Source organism: Ailuropoda melanoleuca, chromosome 9 (assembly GCF_002007445.2).
Source record: "Ailuropoda melanoleuca isolate Jingjing chromosome 9, ASM200744v2, whole genome shotgun sequence".
NCBI lineage: Eukaryota > Metazoa > Chordata > Mammalia > Carnivora > Ursidae > Ailuropoda > Ailuropoda melanoleuca.
In genome coordinates, this window is record NC_048226.1 from 70,383,965 (window position 1) to 70,401,397 (window position 17,433).

At 46.2% G+C, this 17,433-nt stretch overlaps 1 protein-coding gene across 1 annotated transcript in view; it reads left to right on the top strand.

The window, feature by feature from the left end:
- The window catches only part of BAALC (BAALC binder of MAP3K1 and KLF4), a 102,433-nt gene that overhangs the window by 78,420 nt on the left and 6,580 nt on the right, over window positions 1-17,433 (top strand). The window contains exon 3 of the mRNA XM_034668517.1: window positions 11,470-11,636. Coding sequence (XP_034524408.1) covers window positions 11,470-11,636 — 167 coding nt within the window. The remainder of the gene's footprint in view (window positions 1-11,469; window positions 11,637-17,433) is intronic.

The window sequence follows — 17,433 nt, forward strand, 5'->3', positions numbered from 1 at the left end:
GAGGCCGAAGGGCAGGCCACGAAGACTAGCATGGGGCCAGGCATCTTTGGAGCAGTATTAGGGTGCAACCCTGGGGTGTTTTTAAATCCCTGATTAGATCTGCCGACTTTGTGGGAAGAAGCCAGGCCACAAGCCAGCACACCTTGTCTGCACACATAAGGAAGTGGGGTAGGAATAAAAGATCAAAGTAAGCCTCCCCATTCAAGCAGAAATGGGGCCATGATGGGCAAGGCCGTGGCCAAGGACGGCACCAGGCCCTGGAGGGGCCTCCTGGGACTCCACCCTAATCCCGGGACTTCCTTCCCAGCCAGTGGTTTGTCCCCCTACGAGAGTGTTCCATGCTAAGGCCACCACTTGTCAGAGATTGCCTGGAATTGCTCAGGTGAACAATTCCCCGGAGACACAATTTCAGCCTGAGTAAGAAGGTGGGATCCGGACTTGGTTGCATGGAAGAGGAAGGGGAAGTTAGATACATGGATGGCGATGATGCACTGTCTTCTAAATGTTCTCTACCTTGCCTCGCCCTCCACCTGTCACAGATAATTTTGTCAACGCCAGTTCAAATTCTTGTCTTCTGTCTCTTCCCTGCCAGTGGGAATTCAACCTTTGCCACCCATTTCCATTATCCTCGCTGGTGCGGAACCAGAAGGTTTAGTGCAGATTGGGAGAGGCAGGAAGAAAGGGAAAGTGGGTGGAGGGAAGGTTTTGCTGAGAGACCTCGATCCTCTTGCACGGTAAGCTCGGGTGTAACCCAGCATCCAGCAGAGAGCCTGGCATGTAATAGGCATGGCACAACTGATTTTCAAATGACTGGCTAATTCAAAGACAGAGGATAAAAGGACAAATAAGTGATCACTTATTATGATGAGGAAGAAGCACGTGAAGGAGGGGAATCAAAGGGAGGGAGGGAAGAGTAAGACTGACAGATTCTAACAGTATCAACACAGAGAAGGAGAGTGAGAGATCTTGATCTTTCCTTTTGGCTGCCTCCCAGTTCATCCGCTTGTTTGTTGTCCTTGGGTGTCTCTTTGGGGGAGAAGAATCCAGGCCTGCCTGAATCCACGGAGGACAGACAGGACTCCCCTTGCTTCTTCTTGGGATCCTTTCAGTTCCAGCTGTTGCTCCCAGCAGTTGTCTTTCTTGCACGCTGCGGGGTACCAGGGGGAAGCCATTTGCACCACCAGTCCCCATGGCCAAGGGCAGATGTGATAGGCTGGCAACTCATCTCAGGGAACAGGGGCCCTCCAATGCCCTCCTAGTCAGGACCCATGGCCTTTGGCAACTGTTAGACTCGAACTGCTGTTATCCCTGTAGACTGTACAAGTCCATCGGTCAGTCTGTCCCCGACCATTGTTGCTCAAAACCAAATGTGCTTCTTTATTTTCTTTAGTCAATACACCATTCCAAGATGTGTGCTGACATTTAAAAAAATCACACCTTTATTGAGCTATAATTCATGTGCTATACAATTGACCTGCTTAAAGTGTATGATTAAATGGTTTTTAGTCTATTTTCAGAGTTGTGCACAATCACTTTTAGAACATTTTCATCACCTTAAAAAGAAATCCTTTGTTAGTAGTCGTTCCTTGTTTCCCCCACAACAACCCCAGCTCCAGGCAGTCATTAATCTAATTTTCTTTCTAGAGATTAACCTATTTCTGCACATTTCATGTAAATGGAATAGGATACTATGTGACCTGTAACTGGCTTCTTTCACTTAGCATAATGTTTTCAAGGTTAATCAATGTTGTAGCATGTGTCAGTACTTAATTTTGTTTATTGCCAAATAATATTCTATTGTATGTGTATACGTATTTTATTTATCAATCTGTCATTGTTGGATGGTGGGGGTGTTTCCACTTTGGGGCTACTATGAATAATGCTGGTACACTTACATACAAGTCTGTGTGTGGACGTGGGTTTTCGTTTCTCTTGGGTATATACCTAGGAGTGGAATTTCTGGGTCATATGGTAACTCTATGTCTAACCTTTGGAGGAGCTGCTAGACTGCTTTCTAAAGTGGCGACACTATTTCACCAGCAGTGAGTGAGGGTTCTGAATTCTCCACATCTTCGCCAGCACTTGTTATTATCTGCCTTTTTCTATTAAAGCCATTCCAGTGGGTGTGAAGCAATATCTCATGGTTTTGATTTATATGTCCCCGATAGCTAGTGATGTTGAACATCTTTTCATGTGCTTATTGGCCATTTACATTCTTTTTTGAAGAAATGTCTGTTCATATCCTTTGCCTATGTTTTCATTTGGTTATTTGTCCCTTATCAGATACAAATTTGCAAAAATGTTCTCCTGTTTTGCGGATTGTCTTTTCACTTTCTTTATGATGTCCTTTGAGACACAAAAGCTTTAAATTTTGGTGATGCCCAGTTTGTCTATTTTTTGCTATTGTTGTTTGTGCTTGTGGGATCATTTTAAAGAAACCATTGCCTAATACAAGGTTATCAAGATTTATGCCTATGTTTTCTTTTAAATATTTTACAGTTTTAACAGTTACATTTAGATTTTTTTATCCATATTGGGTTAACTTTTGTATATGGTGTGAGATAGGGGTACAGTTTCATTCTTTCAAATATATTTATCCAGTTGCCCCACACACTAGTTGAAAAAACTCTCCCCCATCAGCCCCTCCGCTAAAAAAAAAAAAAAAAAAGAAAAAAATTATTTCCCCATTGGCACCCTTGTTCAAAATCAATTGACAATGAATGTTAGGGTTGCTCACCATTTTTAAAGGATTTCCTTATATCAGCTTTATAAAAAGCCACATATCAGCTTCTTACACATAGTGTGTGCTCAAAAATTACTCATCAGATTAAATAAATGACAGATACCTCTCCATATTAGTTCATTTTATTTTTATTTTTTTAAAGATTTTTATTTATTTATTTATTTATTTTTTTATAAAGATTTCATTTATTTTTTTGACAGAGATAGAGACAGCCAGCGAGAGAGGGAACACAAGTGGGGGAATGGGAGAGGAAGAAGCAGGCTCATAGCGGAGGAGCCTGATGTAGGGCTCGATCCCATTACGCCGGGATCACGCCCTGAGCCGAAGGCAGACGCTTAACCGCTGTGCCACCCAGGCGCCCCATATTAGTTCATTTTAAAAGATGAGACAAATTCTAAGTGGCTGGGTAGTTGGAGTTTATTTAACATATACCTCAGTTCAGACAAAATTATTATCAGCCACGTGCTCAAGGCTTGAGGCCANAACCCCATATTAGTTCATTTTAAAAAATGAGACAAATTCTAAGTGGCTGGGTAGTTGGAGTTTATTTAACATATACCTCAGTTCAGACAAAATTATTATCAGCCACGTGCTCAAGGCTTGAGGCCAGACACTGATGGACCAGAGTTTCATCTGATGTGACTTTAGGAGATTCTTCCCAAATAGACTGCTAGTGTCTTACTTTGGTTTTCAGTCATTGAGGGTATGACTTGCATGTGGTTTCAGTGACTTTGGACACTGAGATCACCTTCACCAAAGAAAACCAGGTGCTTGGGTTACAGAGGAGTTGCCCCTTGTCCTGCTCTCCATATGGCTTCCAGCTATCATTTTTCATTTCTGTGTGCTGCCCTCCTCCCAGCTCCATTTCCAAAACAGCAAGAGACTGGCAAGAAGTCATTGGTTACAACTTATCAGCAAGCTTTGGATGCAGCTGTTTCCCATCTTTTGGCAAAGTCAGGGATTTGGCTTGTCTTCTGGATGGAATGAAAATTTTGTGAAGGATGTCAAAAAAAGATATACCCTTGGGGCACACAGATGTCCCTCAATTTACTAGTACAGCGTTCACTGTGGAAAGAAATATAGTTGGGCATTTTGCATGTAACCCTCAAAACTAGCATGAGCATCAGTCTCTATGTCAGGAGCCTGAAAGTGCAGTCTTCAGAATTCCATGTCTCAGAATCACTGGAAGTAGGTGGGGTGGGAACTTGTTAAAATGCATATTCCTGGGCCCCTACTGAAACAGAAGTTCTGGGGATAAGACATAGGTATCTGCATTTTAACGGACACCCCAGTTGGGTCTCATGCCCACTAAAATTTGAGAACTGCCTACTTGGGATTTTTTCTTTGAAGGATATGTGACTACTTGCTAAGGACCACAAGCTTTAGAAACATACAGAACCTGCATTAATCTTCAGTTTCTTCTGCTGAAAAATAAGAGTCACTCTCCCATCTTTCAGGTTTGAGAGGGCTGGCATGGGGTAGAGTTGCAGGTGCAGTTCAGGGTCTAGTAAAATGCAGCTTTCACAACAGTGTCCCCCCGCCTGGGGCACTTGGCACCCAGTAGAGTTGCCAGATAAAATTCAGGAATTTCAGAAAAACAACAGTAATTTTTTAAATACAAGTGTGGCAGCCTCGCTGAGGCCAATTTCCAGGGTGTAGGGCTTGGGAGAACAAGCTCCACGGAGGCATTTGGGACATTGTGCCTGGATAGATAACCTCTGTGCCTCATCCTCTAACCCTCCCGGAAAGTCTGAGAGCCTCCCAGATCATTTAAATGAATTGCTTTCCTACTTTAATTCATTGGAGTCAATTTCTGTTGCTTGTAGCTGAGAACCCTGACCGATGTAGCATCTGTAACTTCCTACTCAACAACTTGCCATCTGTCCTCTGTTCCCACCACTCTGAGCCTTCCCAGAGGTCATCAGGAACCTCCTAATTGCACAGTCTCTCTGGCTTTTCTTGGTTCTGTACATTTTTTTGGTGGAGGAGCGTATAGAGGACACGGGCACCCATGGCGACCCCACAGGGAGAGAGCTAGGGGAACAAAGACCCGACCTCAGTATGCTACTCTAGACCTCTCTGCTTGGTAGCTCGTGGTGCCCGTTGGCAAACCCAAACAGAAGCCAGTGGGTGAGAGGGCCTGTTGATGTGGTTCATTCAGATCAGTGTCCTAGAACATAGAACAGGGTGGGGAGGAGGGGAGAGTGAGTGTGGCAGAACAGAAGGAATATATCCGGCATGCAGGCTATATACACTGTCCTAGGTTTGGTTCTCTGGAAGCAGAGCCTGAGAAGGGGATTATATGCAAGTGACTCCTGGAGACACTACTGGAAAGGTAACTGTGTGCAAGAGAGAATAGGGAAGTAGGATGGGCCAGGGGAAGGAGCTGGGCAGAGATGTGGTTTCAGGATTAGTCTACCCTCAGGCTGATCCAATGGGTTGCTTTGGAGCAAAGGGACAGAAATTGTCCTCAGAGACAAGGGGCCTGGGCTGTGGTACACCCTCCCCCCCCAGCACACTTTTAGTTGATTACTAGCCATGCGGTGTACCTGATGTAACCAGCCAGTCCTTTCCTGGTAAGGGGGCTTCCTTCAGCCAAGGGCAAGCCTTAGGAGAAGAGGGCAGCAAGAGCTATTAGCCACCAACACCCACCGCAGCTAGGGGGTGGGTGCAGGGGCCAGGTAGGTAGACCTGGGTGGACACCAGTAGCATCTGCCAGAAGGACATTTACCACCTTGTTAACAGGAGATCGCTCTGGGTGATGACATAAAAATTCTTCTTCTTCTGTGGTTTTCTATAGCTCTCAAATTTTCTAACATTGAATCTATTATTTTTGGAACTAAAAATACAAGTTAAGTTAAATCCATGCAGCAAAATCACCTGGTTTATTGCAGGCAGAAATAACAGTAAACGACCCCATATTCCTGACCCCTTGCAGTTACCCCTTGAGCTCACTGGGCAGATGATCCCCGCTCTCTGTTAGCTTTTCTGCTTATTTATCAGGCTCAGCGGGCCAGTCCTTTAGCACTTACTTCACTGGCACCAGTTGTATGACTCATAAATCAAGTATGTAACTAATGTGGCTAATGGAGAAGGGCACCATGAGGAGACAAGACAGTGGTATTAGGCCATATAAAAATAAGTACAATATATGTTCCAAACGTGTTGGAACCTTTATATGTGTTGTCTTATTTAATCCTTACAACAGTCTATAAAGTAGGAATTGTTATTCCTTTTTAATTGTTATTCCTATTTAATCAATGAGGAAGTCCCTGGATTGGGGATTAAGAAACCAGCGTTCTAATTTTTTATTAGCCACCAATGAAAACTGAAAACATTGGACCAAATGAATGATTTTCCAATCATGTTCCTAGAAACCCTGGGGCTCAGCAGAGATGCCCAGGGAATGGAGGGGCTGCTGATAATGCAGAAGTGGCCATTTGTACCTTCACCACAGCTGCTCTGCTCTGATCTTTAAGTGTTGGCAGGACTGGCTTCATGGGTGTGCAACATGTGCAGCTGCACGGGTTCTGCTGAGCTCAGAAGGGGCTCTGCACTTAGGATTCAATGTTCTGTAGCATTCTTGAAGTTCTTAATAATTTTATCTTTTATTTTGTGGTTTGTAAGTGAAATCCTATGGAATAATGGAGCATTTGCCGGAGGCTTGGAGTTCTGACTCATGCTTGGTTCCACTTCCTACTGCCTATCTGCCTCCCTGGGATGTGTTGACGCCCGGTGCCCCCAGCCTCCTTTTTCTGCCTTACCTTCCCCCTTCCTGGGTTAACAACTGGGTTGCGTTGGCGGAGAGGGAAGCTGGCCATGGGCACGGGGAGAATTGGGGTCAGATACATGTCTTGGATGACTATAGTAAGACAAGGGGGTGGACATCCCTACCGAGGCTGGAAGCACCATGGTACATTCAGTGGATGGCTCAGTACTGCCTCTTACCTACCTTAACCCACATACCAACTCATGAACAGCATAGAAAATGGTAACACTCTTATGGCCCGCTGTGGTAAACAGTCAAGGTAGTACTGGTTAGCCTTGAGCCCCACTCAGTAATCCCAAGAGCTGAGGGCAGTTCTACCCTAGAGGAACGTAGGTGGAGCTTCTGCCTTGGTCTTGTGTTCCCTTTTCTGTCCCCACCCCATTTGATCCCACTCTTCCCTACAGGACAAGGGGACATACCTGACAAAGTCCCCAGCCCTCCTTCAGGATCAGTTGCTTTTTTTCCCAGCCCATCACAGGCAAATGTGTGGTCTTACTGCATATGACTAATACACAGCTCACACCACTTGGGACTCACTATGTGAGTCTGACAGCCCTGGAACTGGTCTGTCGCCTATTAGAGAAGTTCAGTCACACAAGCTCACTCTCAGGCGTTCCAGTTATGTCAAGTGCCATAGAAATTTCTAAGTGCTTGCACTCAGTTTTTATACTGAAGCCACAGCAGACCAGTAACAACGGTTTGGTCCCTGGATCACACTGAGAAGCTCTGTCCTAGACTCTTCTGTGGGTGCTGTGACACTGGAATTACCAGCCCAAATCATGCCAGGCCTGCTTCCAGGTTTTTCATGGACCTCTTGTCCTGATTCATTCTCCAGGTTAGCACTCCCCTGGGCCACGGGGCAGCTAGAGATGGAGATCGAATGTGTGTGCTGGGTTGTCCGTACACATGCTTTTGAGACCCTTTAGGTGTAAGATGGCGGGGGGATGAGAAGAGAGAAAGGGGAAAGGCTGCCAGGTGATGGAGGAAGGGGGGCCCAAAGATGTGGGGCAAGCTGAGCTGAAAGAATCCATGTCTTGGCACATCTAAAACACATCCACTGTGCCCCTAAGTACTGTAGACAGCCAGTCAGGAAACTCCAGACCCACCATTTTCTACTTTCAATGTTTTGAATTCTGATTCTATCCCATTGCCACAGTTGAGAGCCTCTTAGCATTTTGCAGAATTGGTGGGTGCTCTGTGGACCTGTGTGTTCTTTGGATCACTGCTTCCTCAGCTGTGTTGGGACTGTGGCCTCACCACCTCTAGCCTAGTCAACCAACCCTCCCTCTCTTTGTACATCAGACATGTTGTGCTTCTGATGCATGCCTCATTGCAAATAATTTCTCAACACTCTGGGAAAGGATTTTGTTTGTTTTCCTTAAGTTTGATTAAAAGCAAACCAAGGCTAATACCTCAAAAGAAAGATAGGCAAATGACTTGACAATTTTTAAAAAGTCCCACACAATTAGCCAATAGGCACATAAATAATATGGTATCTCTAGTGAATCAAGCAGCGTAAACCCAAGCACTGAGATACTATTTTGCCTCTTAAATTGGCAAAGATGAGAAACAAAAAAGAAAATATTCAGGGTTTGTGGAGGATTGGGGAATATTGGCATTTCATATACTGTTGGCAGAGGGCAGTAGGGTAATTGGAGATTTATAGAGGTAAATCTGGGAATGTATTGCAAAAGACTTTACAATGTGCATATCCTTTGAAATCTTGAAGACACTCTTCCATATTTTCTTACATCCATTGGTTGTTGATAAAAAGTCTAGTATCAATCTCATTCTGCTTTTTTGTTTTTGTTTGTTTTTCTCTTCTGAAGCTTTTCTTGTTATTGACAGTGTTTGAATTTTCACTAAGATCTGGCTAGGTTGGCTTTTCTTTTTATTTGTCTTGTCAAGTTTGTGGTAAGCTATTTCAATTTGGGGTTTCACATCTTTCTTCATTCAGTTCTGAGAAATACTATTATTCTGTGAATATTGCCTCCCTTCATTTTTCTTTACTCTCTCCTTCTGGAACCACTCTTCAATTGAGGTTGTAATGTCTGGATTTTCATCCCGTGTTTCCAGCATGTTTTTCATACCTCCACTTGCTCCTTCCAGAAGAATCCCTAGGGCAGCTCACTGACTTGCTCTTTATGTTTGTCCTGCTAGTCAGTGTCTCTACTGAGTTTTAAAAATTTATTTCAACAGTTAAAATTATTCAATTATCTTTGGTCACTCTTGTCCTCATTTTGCGCATACCTTATCTTCCCTCATTTTTCTGGGCAGACTGACTACACTTATTTAAATTTTCTGCTGCATACCTTATTAGCTACATTTCCTGCGGGGTCTCCACTGTCAAGTTTGCTGTCTCTCTTTTATGGTGTTGGCCTTCTTCAAACGTTTGTTTATTCTTGTTTTGTGCCAGTTTCTGTAACTGAAATTCCCTGTAGCACATCAGCAGCACCTTCTTCTTTTAAGAAGCCCACTTGGAAGGCAGGGGTGGAAACTATTGGCCGAACTCTTGGCACTGCGTTCAGAGGGCCAGCCTTTGTGGCGTCGATTTTCTCTTTCTCTCAGCCCTTGAGAGCACTGCCCTTCTCTCTGAGCCAGGCCCCTCTCTGTGCTGTTTCTACTTACAGCACTTCTGACACCAAACGTGTAGGATTTTTTTTTTCCCACCAAATCAACCAATTCTCCAACTCTTCAGACACTGCCTCGGTGTCCTATTACTCAGTTCAGTTCTGACACCTGAGTCAGCACAGCCCCCACAGGTGAAGGGTTCAGTCCCACTAGACTGCCCCCCACTTTAGACGCCTGTCCCAAGTCCTAGGTTGCCACCTGTACGTCTGACCAGTCAGCTGTAAATCGGAGTTCTTATATCCCCTCTCAGGTTCGATAATTTGCTAGCATGGCTCACCGAACTCAGGGATACTTTACTTGTGTTTGCCAGTTTATTGTAAAGGATATTATAAAGTATAAATGAAGAGGTACATAGGGTGAAGAGGTACATAGGGCGAGGTCTAGAAGATTTGTAAGTGCATTCTGTTCCTGTGGAGTTGGGTTTGTCACCCTGTTGGCACATGGATGCTTTCACCAACCTGGACGCTCCCTCAATGTTGTTATTTCAGGGGTTTTTTTAATTGGAGGTTTCATCATGTAGGCATGATCAAATGACTCAATTTCCAGCCCCTCCTTCCTCCCAGAGTTGGGAGGTGGGGCTGAAATTTCCAAGCTCTTAGTCAAGATTAGGTCTTTCTGGCAACTGGCCCCTATCTTGAAGCTATCAAGGAGACCTATGAGAGTTGCCTCATTAGAATAAATGGTGCTCCTGTCTTTCCTATCATTCACAAAATCTCAAGGGATTTAGGAGCTCTGTGTCATGAACTGAAGCAAAGACCAAATGTTATGACAAAAGATGCTCCTATCACCTGTCACTCAGGAAATTACCAGGGTTTTAGGAGATCTATGCCAGGAACTGAGGGAAAAGACCAAATATGTATTTCTTGTTATATCCTAATATCCCACCTCGCAGACCACTCTGTGACTGCTGACTGGCCTCAGCGGCTGCAGGAGTAGAGTGACCAACCTACCTGGTTGCCCCTGGCCTCCCTGTGGCTACTGCACAGCTTCTGCCCACTTCTTGCCCCCCCACCTGCTATTTCCCCTCATGCTTCCTGGGCCGCCTTTTCTCTGTTCAGTCAGGTACTCTCCAACCAACTATTCCTTGCTGTAGCCCTCTTGCTTTTCAGTGAGGCCATATATTTAAACCTCATTCTATCATTTCTTGGCATTTGCTATTGACGAACACATGCTCAGTCCAACCCCTTGAGATGGAACAGTGTAAAAAACTGTATAGCCTTCAAACCAGTAACTCTACTTGCAGGAATTTATCCTAAGGAGGTAATTAAGAATAAAGCTTTAAGGGGCGCCTGGATGGCTCAGTCGGTTGATATCAGACTCTTGATTTTAGCTCGGATGGTGATCTCATGGGTTGTGAGATCAAGGCCTGCATCAGGCTCTGTGCTCATCAGGGAGTCTGCTTGAGAAGCTCTCTCTCTCTCCCTCTCAAATAAATAAATAAATCTTAAAAAAAAAAAAAGAATAAAGCTTTAAGCCTAAGAAGTTTCAACCACAGTGACATTTATTGTGAAGACAAATAACCAACTAGAGGGGATTAAATAAATGGTGACACAGGGGCGCCTGGCTGGCTTAGTCGGTAGAGCATCCAACTCTTGATCTTGGGGTCATGAGTTCAAGCCCCACATTGGGCATAGAACTTTCTTAAAAAAAATTAAAAATAAATATATGGTGACACATCCATACAATGGCCGACTAAGTATGTGAAAACTAATATGGCAGAATATTGAATTGCATGGAAAAATGTCATTGATGTTAAGTAAAAGTTTCAGATTACAAAATGATTTTAAAGTCTCATTTTTGTTAAAAAAAAAGAAGAAGAAGAAGAAGAAAGAAAGAAAAGAAAAATATACACAAAGGGGCACCACGGTGGCTCAGTTAAGCATCTGACCCTTGATCTCAGGGTCATGAGTTCAAGCCCCACATCGGGCTCCACACTGGGCCGCACCTACATGTTCTTTTAGAAGAGGGTAATTCTGCATGGTGGGATTCTGGTGACTTATTTCTTCTTTGTGGCTTCCCCCCCCCCCCCCCCCCCCCCCCCCGNAGAAGAAGAAGAAGAAGAAAGAAAGAAAAGAAAAATATACACAAAGGGGCACCACGGTGGCTCAGTTAAGCATCTGACCCTTGATCTCAGGGTCATGAGTTCAAGCCCCACATCGGGCTCCACACTGGGCCGCACCTACATGTTCTTTTAGAAGAGGGTAATTCTGCATGGTGGGATTCTGGTGACTTATTTCTTCTTTGTGGCTTCCCCCCCCCCCCCCCNTTGTTTGCAGCAACTGTCATATGCAAGACTCCAGTGCCATCCTCTGCTTCCCTCCCCCAGGTGTGCTGGAAGATGGACCGTCCTCCAATGGTGTGCCCCGATCCACAGCTCCGGGTGGAATGTCCAACCCAGACAAGAAGCTGAGCTGTGGGACCCAGTGCCCGAATCCCCAGAGCCTCAACTCAGGCCCTCTGACCCAGAAACAGAATGGCCTTCGGACCGTGGAGGTAAGGTCACAGCCACAGAACCCACTTGGTTTTGGAGAAAGGGGGAGAAGCTTGCTTCAGAACAGGGTCAGGCTCAGATGGCACCCAGGGAAGGAGCAGTGACGGCTCACCTTGCCAATGGGGAGATTTTTCTACTCCACCCATGTGAAAATTGTTGCAAAGAAAATCGCAGGACCCCACCCCACCCCTATTCCTGCCTTGAGGGTTGCTGTGTCTTGTTGAATCAGCGGAAATGGGCCCTTTTTGTCTGCACTCTAAAGGAAGCGTGTGTTTGCTTAAATACAGCTTTGTTCGGGCATCCCTTCAGCACAGCTCTCACCATCTTGACACTGAGGATTGTACTGGTCACAGGGACCAGTTTGGGGCCAGGCAGTGGGAAGGGCTCAGGGCTGACTGGGAAGGAGAGAGACCGGTATGGTAGGAGACAGGCCAGGCATTTTTACCTCACACCCTTCCCCCAGGTGGGCAGTGGGAGCGTCCCCGAGGGGGGCTGTCATTGCAGAATGTGGTGGCAGCATCACCCTCAGACTGTTAGTATTGAAGAAGACGCCAGGGCTATGGCGTCACAGAGCCTGCTGGTCCCTTTTGGATTCTTTCCTTTCTCCCAGAGCTGTTGTGGGGTGGTGCCCCCCATGCTGGCCCTAGCTCCTCCCACGGGAAAGACTGCCTCTCATAGGCCTCCTCCTCCCTCTTCCGTCCTCCCCCACTTCCTCATCTGCCCCATGCCCCACCCTCCTCAAAGTCCCCTGCTTACCTGATGATGATTTTCCAAACCCATCCCCCCCTCACTCTCTCCTGTAAAAATTTACCGGTCCTGTCCCCTCAGGACAGTGCCACTTGTTTCCTGACGCTACACCTGGTCCTTTAATGAAGGAATTCTTGCTCACTTGAGTGAATTACCTTTCTAACCCTTGGTTAGAAAACCTGCTGCAAATTCAGTTCTAATGCTTGTGAACTAAGTGGCCTGGCAGGACCCACTTAATCTCTTGGAGTCTCGGGTTCCTTATCCACACAATGGAAATAATGGCACAATGAGAGAACAGATGGGCCTGCCCTGTGTAAACTGAGAAGTGCTGAAGTCCGGCAGTAGGGATTAGCGGGCTGGTTAGGCACACAGCACCCAACAGGATGGAATGAAGCACTGAGCGTGGCTCTTCAGACTCAGAGAAAGTCACGGGGCAGGGCATAGACTTGAACTTGCGGGTGGCCCTCCTAGGGTCCTGTTTCCCCTACTTTGCCTGTACACGAGCTGGCCTTCTAGAGACCTAATCATTATTGCGTTCAAGGGTAGGTCAGAACTACGCTCAAAAGCTGGGTGACGGCTTTAGTGCAAGCCCCGACATTTGTTCCCAAGCCTCCTCCCCGTGCGTGTGCCTTCACCCTTTGAGTCAGGCTGGGTCCTGTGGGCAGGAAGCAGCTTTGCCTGGCATGTGGCGTGATCCACACGCTGGCCTCCTGCCCCCCATCATTCATCCCTCTAAAGTTGTGCTCTGCAGTTTGCAAAGTGCTTTTAGGTCTGCTGGGGCATTAAATCCTCCCAAGAGCCCTGTAAAGTAAGTATCGTCTCCAGTTTATAGAAAGTGAAACCAATTCATTTGACTTATGACATGAGTCATTCATGTAAGTGCTGGAGGTGAGTGCCAGTGACTTGAACTTGAAACAGGTGCTTAGTATAAAGATGGAGCATAGAGATGTAAATGGACTTTTTAGTGAAGAATGCAGTATTGGTCCTTTATCACCGAAGGACATACCAAAGCACACCAGCATTCAGGGGCTTCAAAAAATCATCTTTTTCTTTCCCCTCACAATCAGCTACAAGTTGAGTGGTGAGGCCTGACCTCCAGCACCAGGCTCCAGGTGTTGTTCAAGCTGTGCCATGTATATTATTTTGGGAATCAGGCCAGAAAACAGCATCTCTGAGGTTTATCTTCTCATGGCTATGGGAGGAACCTAAGAGGGCAGAATCAAACTACCGGAACACATTTCATGTCTCTGCTCATATCCTGCCAGCTAGCCTCCTGTTGGCCCAAGCAGGTCACATGGACAAGTCCAACATCAGGAGGGCAAGGAAGTACACACTGTGCCCAGTGGAGAGACAGCAAAGGATTAAGGGCAACCGTACTATCTACCAGCTAGAACGTACATTCAGAAAAATGCCCACGTCGGTCATAAGTGCAATGAATCTTTATAAGGTGACACACGCATGTAACCATCATCCATGTGAAGACATAGAGCATTTTCCATACCCCGAAATCTCCCTTGCGCCCCTCATCGTGGTGACTGGGATGTGCCAGTCACTGTCCACCTCGGCAACCCAACCACCGTTCTGACATCTAGCATTCTAGGCCAGCTTTGTTTATATTTTAGACTTTTATAAATGGAATCATATGGTAAGTGTTCTTTCGTGCCTGGCTTCTTTTGTTCAACATCACGCTAGTGAGGGGGACTCATCCGTGTTGTTGTGAGTTGCAAAGTTTTGCTCATTTTCACTGTTAAGTCCATTCCATTAGGTGAGTGTAATCATACTACTTGAAGGACATTTGGGTTGCTTCCAGTTTGGGGCTACTGTGAATGACACAGCCGTTAACGTTTGTGTGCCCGCCTGCTGGTGGACATTCCCTTCTTTTCAGTATGTTCCTCGGAGTAGAATTGCTGGCTCATAGGATGGGGATATGTTTGACTTCTGTAGCTACTGACAAATAGTTTGCCACGCTAACCAGCTTTACACACTAACCAGCAGTGGATGAATCCCAGTTATGGAACATAAGAATTTAAAGCCAGTAAGTTGGGGCACCTGGGTGACTTAGTTGGTTAATCGACCAACTCTTGATTTTGGCTCAGGTCATGATCTCAGGGTCCTGGGATCGAGCCCCATGTCAGGCTCTGTGCTCAGCAGAGAGTCTGCTTGTCTCTTTCCCTCTGCTCCTGCCTTGCTCTCTCTCTCAAATAAATGAATAAAACCTTTAAAATCAATCAATCAATCAATCAATCAATCCAGGAAGTTGTGCTTAGCCCTCCTTAGGCCTGTGACAGCAGCCTGGCAGGCAGCAGGCAGGCATAGGATACTAAGTGCTCTGTTATATTATCTCACTTAATCATCACAATGACTGTAAAATGTTGATATTGTCCCCAGTTGACAGATGAGAAGGGAGACTCGGAGATAGTGAAGGGAAGCAGTCCCCCACGCCATACACATTGTGGAGCCCACCAGGGGCCGGGAGAGTGAGGCGCTAGCTCACCTGGCCGGCACAGCCCCCGGAGCACGGCACCCGCTGATAGACCATCCCTGCAGGTTGTTCTCACAAGCCAATGAGCAATGGCGGTGTTGCAGCCACTTCCCAGATGAGATCAGGGAGCAGAGGGCTTCAGTGCTGAGTGTTCACACAATTGCTACAGGGCATCAGTGATCTTCGTGTCCTGGAAGCTCATGAGCCACCAGACGTCTTGAGTCCCTCAAAAGCCACGGCGAAGGTTTTCTATCCACAGTGTCCATTTACAAGACAAGTTTACCTCTGATTGAAGCTTCTGTCCTCAGAGTTATCTCGTCCCAACACAGCTCTCAGCGGTGAATCTGCTCAGTGAGAATCATTTTCTTCCTAAACCCTCCGGGGCCTTTGACATAGTACCTCATCCTCTCTGGTCTCCTGTACTCTGGGCTAAGGCTTCCTGCATTTTCAGTGACCGGCTCAGGCAGGAGCCACTCACCTCTTCCCTCTTCCTCTACTCCGCAAGATGACCTCCTACCATTTCACAGCCTTCCGCTGTATGACTTCCGGTCACCTGGCTGATGGGTTTTTGGCACTTTTTAAGAACTCTCTTTCTCCAGAAGAACCCATTCACGAAGCACGCGTCCTTCTGCACCTGCCTGCGTTCCCACGTACAAAACAAGCCTGTGTGTTAGAGGTAATCCTTGGTAGGCCTGGAAGTGTTCTGCTCGGTTCCTATAAGCACTCCTTGGATTCATTTGTGTCATGCTCTTCCATGGAGTGCCATCGAGGTGCCAGGCACTGTTCTGACGCCAAGGATCCAGGAGTGGAAAAGGAACACATGTCCTGTGCTCTGAAGCGGCTGCCAGTTTTAATGGGGGTGAGGCTGGGGAGTCAGATAATACAGAATAAATGAACAAAGCCGTCACCGGTTTGAAATAGTGTTGTTTATTTCAAGGAAATAAAAGGCCACTAATAGAGGCTAGCACCTCCTCCCTTTAACGCAGACGCCTCCGCACAGTTCGGATTGCTTTCTGAAGGGTGCCGGGGACAGCTGATGGTGCTGATGGCTTTGAGCAGCAGCATCTGTCCTGAGCCCCTCTCCACTTCGAGGCCCAGCAGACAAACCATACCTTCCTTCTTTCAATCCCCTCGGCTCCTCTCTTCTGCCTGGGCTTAATAGGTGCTAACTAGCGAAATGATGTGACAATAACGATATTTTGCAAATTGGAACTGTCTCAGTGGAGAGCTCGTTCTCTTCCTCTCCTGTGTCTTGATTTCCTCCAGTCACTTGGGAGGCATCTCAGCATCTGAGAAATCCTTGACTGGGTCACTCTGAGGGGCAAGCAGCGTTTCCGACTTGGGAAAACAGGCTCAGAAAGGCTAGGTATTTGGCCAACATGGCCCAAGGAATAGTGATGGGGCTGTGTTAGACTTAAAACCCAGATTTGTCTGCCTCCAAACCCCATGTTCTTCCTTCCCATTACCAAAAACAGAACAGTGGAGAATTCAGAGTAAGCTTTGGCAGAGTTGTGGGAGACTGGATGTGGAACCCAGGTCCACCATCTTTAGTTCAACCCACTGCCTACATTGACACTGGTCTTGGGCAAATTATGTTGGCTTGAATGACTTCCACGGCCTCATTGGGAAAGGGAGTGCAGTACCATCTCCGGCTGTCTCTCAGGGATGGCGCAAGAAACAATCAGTTGTAAGCATAATGTAAATACTGTAGGAAAGTTCTAGGGCAGGGCAGTGCAAACAGGTGTGCTATTCCCAGGACATTTTTTTGTCTTCTTTCTGAAGATTTCTTTTCATACATGTGTTCATCAAGTTATTTGTTGGGTGTCTATTGTGTGATCGGCACTAAATTATATTCTGGGGATATATATTCTGGTGAACACAACACTCTGNCAGTACCATCTCCGGCTGTCTCTCAGGGATGGCGCAAGAAACAATCAGTTGTAAGCATAATGTAAATACTGTAGGAAAGTTCTAGGGCAGGGCAGTGCAAACAGGTGTGCTATTCCCAGGACATTTTTTTGTCTTCTTTCTGAAGATTTCTTTTCATACATGTGTTCATCAAGTTATTTGTTGGGTGTCTATTGTGTGATCGGCACTAAATTATATTCTGGGGATATATATTCTGGTGAACACAACACTCTGGGTCCCTACCTTCTTGAAGTGTATAACCTGATGAGGATGTAGAAAATATGCAAGTAAACAAGCAAATACACAGTCCAAACCATGGTTAAGGCCAGGAAAGAGGTAAAGAGTACTGGGAGAGAGGGGCGCCTGGGTGGCACAGCGGTTAAGCGTCTGCCTTCGGCTCAGGGCGTGATCCCGGCGTTATGGGATCGAGCCCCATGTCAGGCTCCTCTGCTATGAGCCTGCTTCTTCCTCTCCCACTCCCCCTGCTTGTGTTCCCTCTCTCGCTGGCTGTCTCTATCTCTGTCAAATAAATAAATAAAATCTTAAAAAAAAAATACTGGGAGAGAGAAATCATTAGCTGTGGCTATACCCCTGGGGAACGCACAGAGCATGCAAACAATGTTACTTCTCACTGTGCCTTCTCTACTCTCTGAATTTCTTTT